At 41.0% G+C, this 15,736-nt stretch overlaps 1 protein-coding gene across 5 annotated transcripts in view; it reads right to left on the bottom strand.

The window, feature by feature from the left end:
- The window catches only part of usp22 (ubiquitin specific peptidase 22), a 221,793-nt gene that overhangs the window by 13,731 nt on the left and 192,326 nt on the right, over positions 1-15,736 (bottom strand). For all 5 annotated transcript variants that reach the window (XM_063058610.1, XM_063058609.1, XM_063058612.1 and 2 more), the window contains 4 exons: positions 9,946-10,051; positions 7,905-8,066; positions 7,301-7,427; positions 3,699-3,790 (listed from right to left, as the gene is read on the bottom strand). In XM_063058610.1, coding sequence (XP_062914680.1) covers positions 3,699-3,790; positions 7,301-7,427; positions 7,905-8,066; positions 9,946-10,051 — 487 coding nt within the window. The remainder of the gene's footprint in view (positions 1-3,698; positions 3,791-7,300; positions 7,428-7,904; positions 8,067-9,945; positions 10,052-15,736) is intronic.

The following is a 15,736-nucleotide window of genomic DNA, read 5'->3' on the forward strand; positions in this document are numbered from 1 at the left end:
TTGAGTTTTCAGAACAGTACATTCTGGGATACAACCAGATCACAGATTATTCTAGATCTAATATTGTGAAATGAGATGGGATTAGTTATTGACTAAATTGTGAAGGCACGTGGTAGAGCACAAGGATGGATGGTGGGACATGCCTCAATGTTTTGTAATTTATACAAAGGACTGGAATAATGGTACTAAGGGTATGTTTGTGAAATTTGCTGATGAATCATGAACAAACTGTGAACAGAAAATGGGGAAGCGTTATCCAGATATGGGAACGACAAATGAATGGGTAAAGATTGGAAAATGGAGTATAATGTGGGTTAATGTAAAATTATCCATTTTAGCAGGAAAAATTAGAATGTCAAGATATATGAAGCTTTGAACAGAGGGATCTGAGTAATTTAGTTAATAATTTGCAAAATGTGTATATGCAGAACTACAAGTAATTAGTTACTGAACAGAATGATATACGAGGGGTGATTCAAGCAACACACATAAAAGTTGCTGCATTCACCAGCAACTTTTATGTGTGTTGCTTGAATTTCCAGCATCTGCAGAATTCCTGTTGTTTACGAGGGGTGATTGATAAGTTTGTGGCCTAAGGTAGAAGGAGTCAATTTTAGAGAACCTAGCACGTTTATTTTTCAACATAGTCCCCTCCTACATGCACACACTTAGTCCAGCAGTTGTGGACCATAGGGATCCCTTCTTTGTAGAAGTGATCCACAGCAGGAGTGATTGATAAGTTCGTGGCCTAAGGTAGAAGGAGATGAGTTATACAGCTCTTGTTACGTGCAGTTCAACTCTGAGTGAAAATGCAAAAAGTTTGAAGTTGATAACTCATCTCCTTCTACCTTAGGCCACGAACTTATCAATCACCCCTGCTGTGGACCACTTCTGGAGGTCCAAGACGCTGACTTCTACATAGAAGGGATCCGTATACGCCACGACCGCTGGACTAAGTGTGTAAATGTAGGAAAAATAAATCTGCTAAGTTTTCTAAAATTGACTTCTTCTACCTTAGGCCACAAACTTATCAATCACCCCTCATAGTGCTCGGGAGACGGAATACAAAAATAGGAGATTATGCTTCAATCATATAGGTATTAGTGGAATTTCATCTAGAGTACTACATAGATCTGGCCCCCTTAAGGATGTTAACATGTTGGAGGCAGTTCAGAGATTGTTTACAAGACTAATACGTGGAAGGGGAAGATTATCTCATGGGGAAAGGTTAGACAAGCTAGAGATGGAGCTGCTAGAATTTAGAAAATGAGATGAAACTTGAGATTCTTGAGAAGAGCTTTGACAGGACTGCTCTGTTGAATAATCTAGAATGGTCACTTTAAAAATAATAGCTTGTCACTTTAAAACTAAGATGAGGTGAAATTTCTCCCTACCCACAGCCACCACCTGAGTGTCTTAACTCTTCCTCAAAGGGTCTTAAATTATTTTTAATATAATGATATTAAATACTCAATTCAGATGAGATAGATAGGTTACAGCAGGTTGGTGGTACTGAGTACTTGGTATTGTAATCACATCAGCCATGATCTTACTAATGGAGGGACCAGGCTTCAAGAGCCAGGTTATTTATTCCTACTGCTAATTTGTATAAGGCCATAAGACATAGGAACAGAATTAGGTCATTCAGCCCATCAAGTACACTCCCCCACTCAACCCCATACACCTGCCCTCTCACCATATTCTTTGATGCCCTGACCAATCAGGAAACTATCAACTTCTGCTTTGAATGTACTCATGGACTTGGCCTCTGCCCCAGTCTGTGGCACAGCATTCCACAGATACACCACCCTTTGGCTAAAAATAAAAAAAAATCCTCCTTACCTTTGTTCTAAATGGTCGCCCCTCAATTTTGAGGCAGTGTCCTCTAGTTCTGGATACCCCCACCAGAGGAAACATCCTCTCCACATCCACCTTATCTAGTCCTTTCAACATTCGCTAGGTTTCATTGAGATCCCCACGCATTCTTCGAAATTCCAGTGAGTACAGGCCTAAATCTGCCAAACACTCCTCATATGTTAACCCCTTCATTCTTGGAATAATCCTTGTGGACCTCCATTGGACTCTCTCCAATGTCAACACATCCTTTCTGAGATAAGGGGCACAAAACTGTTTACAATACTCCAGTTGCAGCCTGACTAGTGTCTTATAAAGGCTCAGCATTATCTCCCTGTTGTTAAAATTTATTCCCCCTGAAATAAATGCCAATATTGCATTTCCCTTCTTTACTGCGAACTCAACCTGTGAACTAACTTTCTGGGAGGCTTGCACAAGGACTCCCAAGTCATTTTGCACCTCTGATGTTTGAATTTTCTCACCACTTAGATATTAGTCTGCACTATTGTTCCTTTTACAAAATACATTTTTGTCCATTTCCCAATATTTAAGATGTTGGAAAAGATTTGTAGCTTAGCTTGAGGATGCTGTTGTTGAGTGACTTGCCCAGCTGGCTTGTATTCAATAATACATTTGCCACCATTGGCTTGACCTGTTGAATTCTTCCCGTAGATTGTTTCTTTAACGTACTATTCTTCCATGGGGAAAATGCTGTGCCAGTAAATTTATTGAAGTAGTACAGACTAAAAGATGTTGGGAAAGTCTATAGGTGAAGGTTTGGAGTAAAGTAGTATTTGGATTGTGTGTAAGCATACAGATTGGGAAATGTTGTTGAGTGGCTCGCTGAGCTGGCTTGTTAGCTTGCAGACGTTTCATTACCCAGCTACTACAACATCAGTGCAACTTCGAATGAAATGTTGGTGATCTACATTGTTCGTCTTTCATGGGGGTGTGTGTGTGTGCGTGCGTGCGTGTCTCTGTGCCATTTCTATTGGTTACCAATAGCAGCCCAGACAACAATTATCACCTAATCGGATTTTAACGAACTAATCTGGTAACCAATAGAAATGGCACATATATACACACACACACACACACACACACAGACACACACTCACTCACTCTAATCACAGGACACACAAAAGATGAACAATGTAGATCACCAACATTTCATTTGAAGTTGCACTGAAGTTGTAGTAGCTGGGTAACGAAACGTCTGCAAGCTAACAAGCCAGCTCAGCGAGCCACTCAGCAACATTTTCCAATCTGTATGTTTACACACAATCCAAATACTACTTTACTCCAAACCTTCACCTATAGGCTTTCCCAACATCTTTTAATCTGTACTACTCCAATAAATTTACTGGCACAGCATTTTCCCCATGGAAGAATAGTACATCAAAGAAACAATCTGCGGGAAGAATTCAACAGGTCAAGCCAATGGTGGCAAATGTATTATTGAATACATTTCTGTGGGAGGAAAGGAGGTGTCAAAATTTCTGGTTGAAACTCTGCATTTTGTGCCTCTTAAGAATGGCACTTTACTGTCAGTGTGCCATTTTCTTTCAGGTGCTATCTCTTGGATGAAACTATAAAGCAAGGCTCTATCATATCATGTAGAAGATCCAACAGTATTCCATCCCAGACAGCAACAGTGTTTTCTGCCCAACATTCACCATATACTTTAGCAGATTTTGCAGAACATTGCTGTACATAGCAATAAATTTCCATTTACTGTAAAGTGCTTTGCAAGTCAAAAGAACACAGAAGTGTACAGTTATTTTGCTTCTTCACCTGTTAAGCTTTGCAATGCCCTAATATGAAGATTTGAGAAGTACTATTACCTAGAAGCCATGAACGGAGTCATGTCTAGCTCCAGTGGAAAAGAGACATATGTAGTGATCTTTCGCCGTAACTTGGCCGAGTGTTCAAACCGCTACAGGAGTGGAACAAGAGAAAACTTGTATTCATTAGTCAGAAAATCAAAACTGAGTATCCCCTAGTATATTATCTTCATCTCAGTGTTACTTTAATTAAAATGTTTGAAAGTACTGATTCTAATGGTGGCAAATGTATTATTGAAACAGAAATTTGAAAAGTAAAGACTCAGCAGGTCATGCAGTCTCAACAGTAACATCATTAGAACACTGGGCTGGCATCTGCAATGTATAGCAAAAATTCCAAGTTCAGATCCAAACCAATTACAGTGCACTTCACACTTGGCAAATGCAGATTAAGAGAAAAGTTACTACAATCTTGAGCAATCACTGGACTGCTTCACTTTGTAATATTGTAGTACCAGAGTATCTATGTAAAATGTTTGAAAAGACACTCAAAAAGCAAAAACTGCTGCTGGCTCTGCATATTCCAATATACATTATGTTCATTTTCAGCTGCTTGCTTCTGTAGGAGCTGACAGCCTTAAATTAACAGGATTTTACCATTTCATTTGAGTTCATTTTCAACACAGACAGATCTCAGAAGCAATCTTTGTTTGCTGCACCTACTACACTAGTGGAACAAACTCAATGGGCTGAAAGGCCTAATTTTACTCCCATATCTTGTGGTCCATACAAAAAACTTAAGGGAAGACCTCAGAATACAAAATAAATTTGTCTCAAAGCATACAAACATGAATGATTGCTATTTTGCTTCCTCTGCTAGTACTGAAGCTCAATGTCTACGGACAAGAGTCACAGAAAAACACAGCACAGAAACAAGTCCTCTGGCCCATAAAGTCCATACTGAACCATTTTAAATGCCTACTACCATCCACCAGGCTAACTGGCCTATAATTTCCTGTTTATTTTTAGAGTCTTCTTAAATAGTGGAACAATATTAGCTACCCTCCAGCCCCAGTACCTCACTTGTCTCAAAGGATGATTTGCATATGTCTGCTAGGGCCCTTGCCTCCCACAGGGTCCGAGGGAAAACCTCATCAGCCCTGGGGATTATCCACCCTGACATGCCTCAAGACAGCAAAACCACCTCCTCTGTAACCTGTATATGGTCCTGACCTCGCTGCTGCTTTGCCCCACATCTACAGACTTTGTCCATCTTTTAGGTAAATATAGATTTAAAAATTCCTTTTGAAGATCTCCCCATCTCTTTTGGCTCCATGCATAGATTACCATTCTGATCTTCCAGAAATGAATTTTATTCTTTGCAATAATTTTGCTCTCAATATATCTGTAGAATCCTTTAGGATTTTCCTTCATCTTGTCTGCTGGAGCAACCTCATACATCCTTTGACCCCTCCTGATTTCTTTCTTGCATTTCTTATACTACACAAGTACCTTATTTGTTCCTACCTGCCTATACCTGCTGTGCACCTCCTCTTTTCTCTTAACCAGTGCCTCAATAGCTCTTGAAAACCAAGGCTCCCTAAACCTGTTACTTTACCTTTTATTCTGACAGGCACATACGAGCTTTTTACTCTCAAAATTTCACTTTTGAAGGCCTCCTACTTACGAAGAACACCTTTACTAGAAAACAGTTTGTCCCAATCCACATTTGCCAGAGCCTTTTTGATATCAAAATTGGCCTCTCTCCAATTTAGAATCTTAACCTGTGACCAGATCTATCTTTTTCCATATTTACTTTGAAACAAATGGCATTGTGGTCACTGGATGCAAAGCGTTCTCCTTCACAAACTTCTGACACCTGCCCTGTCTCATTCCCTCGTAGCACAACAAGTATTGCACAGTCTCTCATTGGGACTTCAATGTACAGAGTAAGGAAACTTTCCTGAACACATTCGACACACTCTATCTTATCTAGTCCTTTTACAGTATGGGATCCCAGTCAATTTGTGGCAAGTTAAAAATCAGCTACTATACAGACCATTTCTTGCAACAGTCTGTTGGGTGGTCTATAATACAGCACATTAATGTGGTCATACTTTTCTTACTCCTCAGTTCCACCTCACTATACAAATTCTCCAGTCTGTCCTGACTGAGCACTGCAGTGACATTTTCCATGACTAGTAAACCTACCCCTTGTCCTTTAAATTCCTTCCTGTCTGTCATGTCTTAAACGACAGAACCCCTGAATATTGAGCTGCCAGTCCTGACCCTTCTACAACCGTCTCAGTAATTTCTATATCACAATTCCAGGTGTTAAGCTCAAGGCATGGATAAAACCTTTCCTACAATACTTCTTGCGTTGAAATTTACGCAGCTCAGAACATTAGTCACACCATGTTCAATCTTTTGATTCTTGACTTTTTCCTGAGGTCTTAACAACACGCCTGCACAACCTCTCCACTATCTGTTCTAGCACTCTGGTTCCCATTCCCCTGCAAATCTAGCTTTAATCCTTCCCCCACTATGCAGCAGTAGAAAACCTTTCCACTAGGTCATTAGACCTCCAAGTTCAGGTGCAAATCATCTCTTCTATACAGGTTCCACCTTCTCTAGAAGAGAGCAAAATGACCCAAATATCTGATGCCCTCCCTCCAACTCCTTAACCACATGTTAAAGTGCATTATATTCCTAGTTCTGGCATTTCTAGCACTTGGCACTGGTAGAAATCCTAAGATCACAACCCTGGAGGTCTTGTCCTTTAACATAGTGTCTAACTCTCTGAACTCACTTTGCAGAACCTCGTCTCTCTTCCTACCTGTCATTGGTACCTACATGGACCATGACCTCTGGCTGCTCACCCTTCCACTTAAGAATGCTGAGGACTCAATCTGAGATGTCCCAGAGTCTGGCACCTGGGAGGCAACATACCATCCAGGAATCTTGTTCTCGCCCACAGAACCTCCTTTCTGTTCCCCTAACTAATGGATCCACCATCACCACGGGTTGTCTCTTCCCCTCCCCCTTCCATTCGGAGCCACACAGCCAGATGCAGTGAAAGAGAGCTGACCACTGTGACTCTCCTCTGCTAGGTCACCCCCCTGACAATATCAAAAATGGTATTCCTTTGGCTGATGGGGTTGACTACAGGGGTACTCTGTACCTTACCTTTTCCTGACTGTCACCCAGCCTCCAGTGTGCTGCACCTCGGTGTATTTACCTCTCTCTATGTCCTGTCTATCACCCCCTCAGCCTCCCAGATGATCTGAAGTTCATCCAGTTCCAGTTCCAACTCCTTAACATGGAGTTAGAAGCTGCAGCTGGATGCTCTTCTTGCAGGTGAAGTCGTCAGGGACCATGCCTTCCCAAATCCTGCAAGAGGAGCATTCCCACTATTCTAACTAAAGGAGGAAATAATAAATAAACTGGAAAAATATCTACAGCTTTTCATTTTTTTCTCGCTGAAGCCGAAGAGCTAAAAACTCAAAATCCCCAATCTAACACTATCCACTCTAACAATGGCCGCTCCGCTCACCACTGCCTTATTTTAATTTGTTTTTGCCAATCAATCCTGATAGCTAATTGCTGTGAATCAATGCCTTATATACTTAAATTCTCAAAAGCTCTTCAAAGCTGCAACTTACTTTGAGATGAAAACAGGCCACTATGGGAAGTTTCTTCATGGTAAGCTGTTTTGTTGATTCTTGGTAACTATGGCAACCACTGCATTTGATTTTGGCACTGCTTCCGAGATGTTCAGGTCTTGTAAACCTGGGGGTAGAATTAATAAAACAAAAGATTATGTTTTAAAAATGTGTTCTTTACTATCAGCACAATTTACTGTTCACTGATAATTGTGCCTTGAACTTCAAGTTAATCAATAATTGGCATCAGAATAATGTAGATCATATCCATTAAGAGTGGAAGTTCCCTATACAGAGGAAATTGAGACATGGCTGTTGATCTGAAATCAAGTTGAATGGTATTTTTTTCTAGTCTGCTCACAAGTTTTAAACATCTACTAAGTTCATTTTCACAACTTACCATGGTGATATTTGAACTCATTTTTGTGATGCTCTTCACGCACCATAATCAATAGGCCATCATACCAAATTTACATAACTAAACTCATACTTAGCCACTGACAAGGCACAAGTCTGCAGCAAGTAGTTCTTATAAACCATGCTGATACATAAATAACAAGGATGCAATGCTGAACATGCAATGAGAGCAGATAACAGAAGGTACCTTCGTAGACAATCTGTGAGTGTGGTGGTACCGGAGGACATATGGCTTTCTCCATTCACAACATTCCCATCAGAGCCTGGACTTAAGGGCCAGAATGGTGTGGAAGACCCAGGCAGGTCTAAGCTAATATCCCAGAATGGATCTATCGTAGTGGAGACACCACTGAAGTAAAGAGAAATTATGACATGGTGACATGGTACATAGGATAGACAGAACTAGTCCTTTCACACAACTCCAAATTAATTTTCTGCCACACAGAAGTTACAAGGTAGAATTTGACCTGGCTTTTGGCTGTTTATCCTCAAAATAAATAAATAATAAAACTGTGCACCCATAACTGAATTTTAATGGCATCTAGAATGTTAACTGTACTTACTGTAGATATAATGAAAATCAGGCCTGCTCTGGCACAGCATTTCACTAAAAAGTGGAAAGCTTTTTTTCAAGTTCCTCTTGCTGCATCTTTAAGGGTTATTAAATTGGCCCTTTATTTGTAGATTTATACATTAGTACTCAACTTAATTGTTTTGTGTTATTGCTGTGATCAACCATTGAAAATTTTGCAGACGACCACAACTAAGAGTTGAGTTCATCAAATCACATCAGGTGGCCAAGTATACACAGAAGACAGGCTTAGAACTACCTCATATCTGCCACCAATTAACCATTTCAACATCATAGGCTTTATTTTTGTAGAAATTCTCTTCATCAAATCATGTGTACTAGGCAGCATAAATAGCACTAAGTTCCTGCTTCATCAGTATGCTAAAAATGAATTATTGGATGATTTAAATTAGTCTATCCTGAAGATAAAAATTCATTTATGTACATCAAAACATACAGAAAATGCATCATTTGTGTTAACAACCACCACAAATCAAGGACGAGCTGAGGGCAGCTCTCATGTGTCATCACACACTCTGTACTGCCGCAATGTTCAACAAAACAACACAAGCAGAAACAATAGCAACAAAACAAGCCCCTTTTCTCCCTCCCATCACATACACACACCCCTCCAACTCCAGGACTGGACATCCAACCTCCAGTCTCTGGGCCTCCATCTTCCAGATACGCTGAGAGGTCTCTATTGTTGAACCTCAACTTCTGGACTCCCCAATTTCGGACTTCAACCTCTGATATCAACCCCAGGACTTGCCGAGCTGAGGACTCACCTCAGGCCTTGAACTCTGGACTCGCATAGGCCTCTGACCCTGCTACTCACTGACTTGAGAGGTCATTCTGGCCCAGACTTGCAAACATCGGGCCCCAATTTTTGGACATGCTGACCCAGGGGCTTCGACTTCGCTGTCTTCAAACTTGGGTATGGATCCCAGGACTTGCCGATCATAGGGCTTTGAACTCTGGGCTTGCATGGATCTCCAACTCGGTGGGGGGGGGGGGCGGGGGTGTATCTCAAGCCCTCATCCAAGGGATCCATTGGCCTCTCACTGACCACGGGGAACAGTTTCAGTACCTGCCTATCCAACATCCATCCACAAGAATCAGTGGCCTTCTATTGGGTGTGCTCCAACCAGGACTCCAGCTCCCGTCCTGACTTTTCACTTACTGCCCCTTACTCCTAACTCCCTTCATCTTTGTATCAAAACTAACCTGTCCCCATAATCATCCCTATGAACCTAAAAGTCTGAGCTATGACTTTTATGGACATAGCAGCTTGGCACCATCTTCATCCGAACTTAACTGGAAGTTATCAAACCATGTTTTGGCTATGTACAGTGAAGTATCTTGGAACAGCAAAACTCAAAATGGTTTGCCAGATGTAACTTTATCAAATTTTATAGACAATAAAAATGATAAGGCAAACAAAAAATAATGGAGAACTGGGATGTTATGAGAAAACACTAAAGAATGATAGTAAAACCTAGAACTTTTGTTTTTAAGTCAAGGATAGAAATGCAATTTTGCTCACTTTCTCCCGTTATAACTGAAGTGAATACCACCAGACACATACCCCCTTCTCCCACAGGTGGCTTAACGTGGCTTTAATTATAATCTACAACAAAAAAAGCTATTCTCTTACTGGCAGACTTGGCAGGTGACATCAGACTGCAGCCCCCCAGTGAAGATTTGGTCAATAATACAGTTACAGTGGTTTGGATTGCTGGCTTTCTTCCCATTATCATCACCTGCAGTAAAATGAAATAAATCTATTGAGAAAACTTGGAGACTTAAAACAGTCAAAAATCAACAAAAAAATCTGGTGATATTGATCATTAATAATTTCAAAGAGCATTTACTAACATTTCTGTCTGGTCTTGCACAGTTGTAAAGCAACATTAAATGCAGATTTAGATGCAAGCAAACTAACAATAAATCTATAGATAAAAATTTTTCAAAATGCTATTTATTTCAGCAAGAGGCTAGAAATTACAAGTCTGGCATTTAGACAGTAATTTCACAGGATAGTATTGTGGCATTGTGCAATGAAACTAGCATTATTGCTTTATAGGTCACATTTTTGCAACCAAAGTGGCCCCAAGAGAAAGCTGGACAAGCAAGCTGATGAAGAAGAGTGCCCGCAGTTGTTTTTACTCAGCCTACAAACATTTATTCCTGGCAGGAAGAATGAACAGAAGAGGATTTGGAGAAACACATCAGTCAACACCTGTGGTTTAAAAAAAACATCTGGAACCTTCTCTAGAAGTATGATTTTTGAAAGACCTTCTTAGTGTATCAGTAACCAAATCTGCAACAGAACAGTGGCGGCAGTCTGGAATAATCCTTGGACAAGAGTGACCATCACTTTGACTGCCAAGGACAAATCCATCAAGATACATGTAGTGTTGTACGGAAGTCATTAATCTGTGTTGGCCTTTAAAACAGCAGAAATTTAGGAAAAATGAGGTTAACAAAACACAGCTGTTCTGGAATAAATAGAAACTGATAAGGTTAATTATAGACAAGCTGTTTGTACAGTTTTGCATTAAAGAGAGAAATCTCCTAATGTATCGAAAACTGCTCATATCCCAGAAGCAAAATTTTCACCTTGCCCCAAATTATAGGAACTAATATCTCTCCCAAAGTAATAGGATTTCATCCCCTGGAGAAGCAATTATAGCTTTGACACACTGAATCAGCCAACTGACTGGTAAGTCCCGTTACAGCCTCCTGAACAGTTTCAGGAACACAGCCAGTGAGGAATGCAGATACACCTGAGATAACTAAAGAGTGGCATAGCAGTACCCTGATTAGATGTCATGAAAAGACTGTAGATGCTGGAATTGGAGCAAAAAACAAACTACTGGAGGAACTTAGTAGGTCAGGCAACATCCCTGGAAGGAAATAAACAGTTTTTTTCCCCCTCAGATGAAGGATCTCAAACATCTACTGTTGAGGTCCCTCTGCAGATCCTGCTTGATGCACCAAGTTCCTCAAGCAGTTTTTTTTTTGAAAGGTAGTGTTTACTATTGCTGTTTCACAGCTTCAAAGACCCACGTTCACTCATGGCCTTGAGTACAGTCTGTGAGGAGTTTGTCCTTGACCAAATTGGTTTCTCCTTGGCCCCCTCCCCCCAGTTTTCTCCCACATGCTAAATGATAAGTTAATTGTTTACTGAAAGTTACTAGGGCAACAGGGCAATGGGGGGGGGGGGGTGGAGAGAGAGAGATGTAGGAGGAAAAATAGTATTATTGTAGTTGGATGTCTGATGATCAAAATAGATGCACTTGGCCAAGGGTCTCTTTCTGTCCTTGAGGATTCAAAAGATATGAATGATCCTGCCACTGTCTTGAAGTAGGAGACCCAGCTCATGGTTTTGAGCCTTCTCAAATAAAGACAGTATATCAAGAGGAAGAGGAATTTATCAAAAATAACTGGAAAGAATTAGTATATGTAAGATGTGTATATTTGCAAAGATTCCCATCACCAATGCTACGGCTGCTACAGAATCGAACAAGGTTGACAGCAAGTCACAGAAAAACCTCTAGTGGGATGATGGACCACACAGGGGTTACACTTCTGGAAAATGGTCTGCATTGTAATTTTTCATAACGTGTAGCCTCATCATCAAGAAAAAACAGGCGGGAAAAAAGGGGGCTGTATGGGGTAAAATACGTTACGAACATCCAGGAGGGATTTAAAAAAAATCAATACATTGATTGCCCAACAAGAGGAAGAGCCTGAGAGATATCAGCTTCTATATCTTGCAGACAAGGTGAAAAATATGCAGAAGGTAGACGGGACCTGGTGTTGAGTAATGAGCCTGGCTAGGTGACCTACTGACCAATAGGAAAACAGTTAAAGAACAGTGAACATAACTCCTCAAGTTTTAAGATAGCTATAGATAAGTATGGACTTTGTGGATGAGTATTAAATTAAACCAGTGCAAATTACCAATGTATCAGGAAGAAACCAGGGACAATTAATTGGGATCAACTTTTTGGGCCATGTGTCATGTGGATGGTGGTTAAAGACAGGCAAGGATAGCAAGGTACAGGAACCTTGGATGTCAAAAGAGGTGATGAATTTCGTTAAGAAAAATGAAACATACACTCGATGACCACTTTATTAGGTACCTCCTGCCTGTGGTTTTCTGATGCAGTAACCCATCCACTTCAAGATTCGACATGCTGCGTGTTCAGAAATGCTCTTATGCACACCATTATTGTAATGTGTGATTATTTGAGTTATTGTCACCATTCTGTCAGCTTGAACCAGTCTGGACAATCTCCTCTGACCTCTCTCATTAACAAGGCATTTTTGCCCAACAAACTGCTGCTCAATGGATGTTTTTTTTGTTTTTGCACCATTCTCTGTAAACACGATACTGTTGTGTGTGATAATCCCTAACAATCAGCAATTTGAGATATTCAAACCACCCCCTAAGGCACCAACAATTATTCCATGGTCAAAGTCACTTAGATCACATTTTTTCCCCCATTCTGATGTTTGGTCTGGACAACAATTGAACCAGTTGACCATGTCTGCATGCTTTTATGCTTTGAGTTGGTGCCACATGATTGGCTGATTAGATACTTACACTAACAAGTAGGTGTACAATTGTACCTAATAAAGTGGCCACTAAGTGTAGGAAGAAAAGAATCAAAGAGCGAGGATTACATAAAAGCCAGGAAAGAAATTAAGGAATTAGGAAAGCCAGGTTCGGCAAGTAGGATTAAATAGGATCCAAGGCATTCTTTACATCAAAAGCAAGATAACTTAGGACCACTCAAAGATAAAGGAAGTGGACAATGTGGAAGAGATCGTAAATGAGTACTCTGCGTCAGTATTTACCAAGGAGAAGGATGTGGAGGATAGGGAGATCAATGTGGAGCAAAATGTACATTTGGGGATAAAGATGGCAGTTCTGAGTTTCTTAAAGAACATTAGGCTGGATAAATCCCCAAGGCCAGATGGAATATATACAAGATTATTGAGAGAGGCCAGAGATGAGATTCTTTGGCCTTGCCCAATATCTTTGTGTCCTCCCTCTGCCCCAGGATTGGCTCAAGGACTGGCAAGTAGCTAATGTTTCATTATTTACAAACTGAAAAAGGGAAAATCCTGGAAACTATAGACTAGTAAATCTCACATCAGTGGGCGAGGGGTTACTGGAGAAGATTCTTAGATAGAATTTATGAGCTGTTGGAAAAACCTGGTCTAATTAGGGACATGGCTTTGTGCAGGGAAGGTTATGGCTTGAGTTTTTCGAGAGGTGATGAAGGTGATTGTTGAAGGTGGAGCTGTGGAAGTTACCTGCATGAATTTTAGCAAGGCAATTGGCAAGGCTTCTCATGGGAGGCTCATTCAGAAGATTAAGAGGCATAGGATCCACAGTGAGGTGGCCATTTGGACTCAAAAATGCCTTGTCTAAAGAAAGAATAGTGGTTGCTGGGACTTATTCTGGTGGGTGGCCTGTAACTACTGCTGTTCTGCAGGAATCCATACTGGGACCTCTGCTCTTGTGATATTATATAAAATGACCTGGATAAAAATGTAGATGGGTAGGTCAGTAATTCTGCAGACGATACAGCTTTGTGTTGTGGATGGTATAGAAGACTGCCACAGCAGGATATAGATCAGGTGGAGAAACGGCAGGTGGAGTTTAACCCAGGCAAATGTGAAAAGCTGCACTTTGGCAGATCAAATATAAAGGGACAGGATACTGATAATGGCAAAACTATTTCAGCTGTGTTGATGTGCAGAGGGATCTTGGGATCCTGCCATAGCTCCCTGAAAGTGGCTATACAGGTTGATAGGATGGTAAAGAAAGCATATGGCATGCTTGCCTTTATTAGTCAAGAATTAAGTTCAACAGTTGGGAATTTATATAGCAACTTTATAAAACTCTAGTTAGGCTGCAACTGGAGTACTGCATTCAATTCTGGTTGCTCCATTATAGAATGGATGTGGAAGCTTTGGCGAGGATGCTGAAGATCGACTGGAGTGCTTTAACAACAAGTTGGACAAACTTGGGTTGCTTTCTCTGGAGTGGCAGAGACTGAGAAAAGCTTTATAAGGTTATGAGAGACATCCATAGTGTTGACAGGCAGTATCTTTTCCCAAGGGTTGAAATGTCTAATATCAGAAAGCATGCATTTAAGGTGAGAGGGGGTAAGTTCAAAGGAGATATGCATGACAAATTTGTTTTTTTAAATAAACAGATTGGTGGGTGCCTGGAATCTGCTGCCAGGGTTTGTGAAGCGGGCTGATAGGACACAGGCATTCAAATGGCTCTTAGACAACTGAATGTGTAGTTTAGAAACAAAGAAACATAGAAACATAGAAAATAGGTGCAGGAGTAGGCCATTCGGCCCTTCGAGCCTGCACCGCCATTTATTATGATCATGGCTGATTATCCAACTCAGAACCGCGCCCCAGCCTTCCCTCCATACTCCCTGACCCCCGTAGCCACAAGGGCCATATCTAACTCCCTCTTAAATATAGCCAATGAACTGGCCTCAACTGTTTCCTGTGGCAGAGAATTCCACAGATTCACCACTCTCTGTGTGAAGAAGTTTTTCCTAATCTCTGTCCTAAAAGGCTTCCCCTCTATCCTCAAACTGTGGCCCCTCGTTCTGGACTTCCCCCAACATCAGGAACAATCTTCCTGCATCTAGCCTGTCCAATCCCTTTAGGATTTTATACGTTTCAATCAGATCCCCCCTCAATCTTCTAAATTCCAACGAGTACAAGCCCAGTTCATCCAGTCTTTCTTCATATGAAAGTCCTGCCATCCCAGGAATCAATCTGGTGAACCTTCTTTGTACTCCCTCTATGGCAAGGATGTCTTTCCTCAGATTAGGGGACCAAAACTGCACACAATACTCCAGGTGTGGTCTCACCAAGGCCTTGTACAACTGCAGTAGTACCTCCCTGCTCCTGTACTCGAATCCTCTCGCTATAAATGCCAGCATACCATTCGCCTTTTTCACCGCCTGCTGTACCTGCATGCCCACTTTCAATGACTGGTGTATAATGACACCCAGGTCTCGTTGCACCTCCCCTTTTCCTAATCGGCCACCATTCAGATAATAATCTGTTTTCCTATTTTTGCCACCAAGTTTGGCGTTTTTAGTTAGTTAGCTCAGCATAGCATGATGGGCCAAAGAGCCTGCTCCTGTGCTGTGTTTAACTTTTTATTCCACAGATTCTGTAAAACCAAACTTTATTCCATATCTCAAATTTTTGGGTGGTGATTTACGAATTCTGCAAGGACAAATTTCCATTACCCAAATATCTGAAACATTAGTGGCAGCCTGTATATCATTTCTCCTGCCTTGCTGGAACAAAAAAAAAAGATAGTTGGTGCATTTCCCATTTTTAAATAGCCAAAAGTAACCTCAGTGCTGTTTCTCAGTTGATGCTATTTC

This window comes from Mobula hypostoma, chromosome 9, assembly GCF_963921235.1.
Source record: "Mobula hypostoma chromosome 9, sMobHyp1.1, whole genome shotgun sequence".
Classification (NCBI taxonomy): domain Eukaryota; kingdom Metazoa; phylum Chordata; class Chondrichthyes; order Myliobatiformes; family Myliobatidae; genus Mobula; species Mobula hypostoma.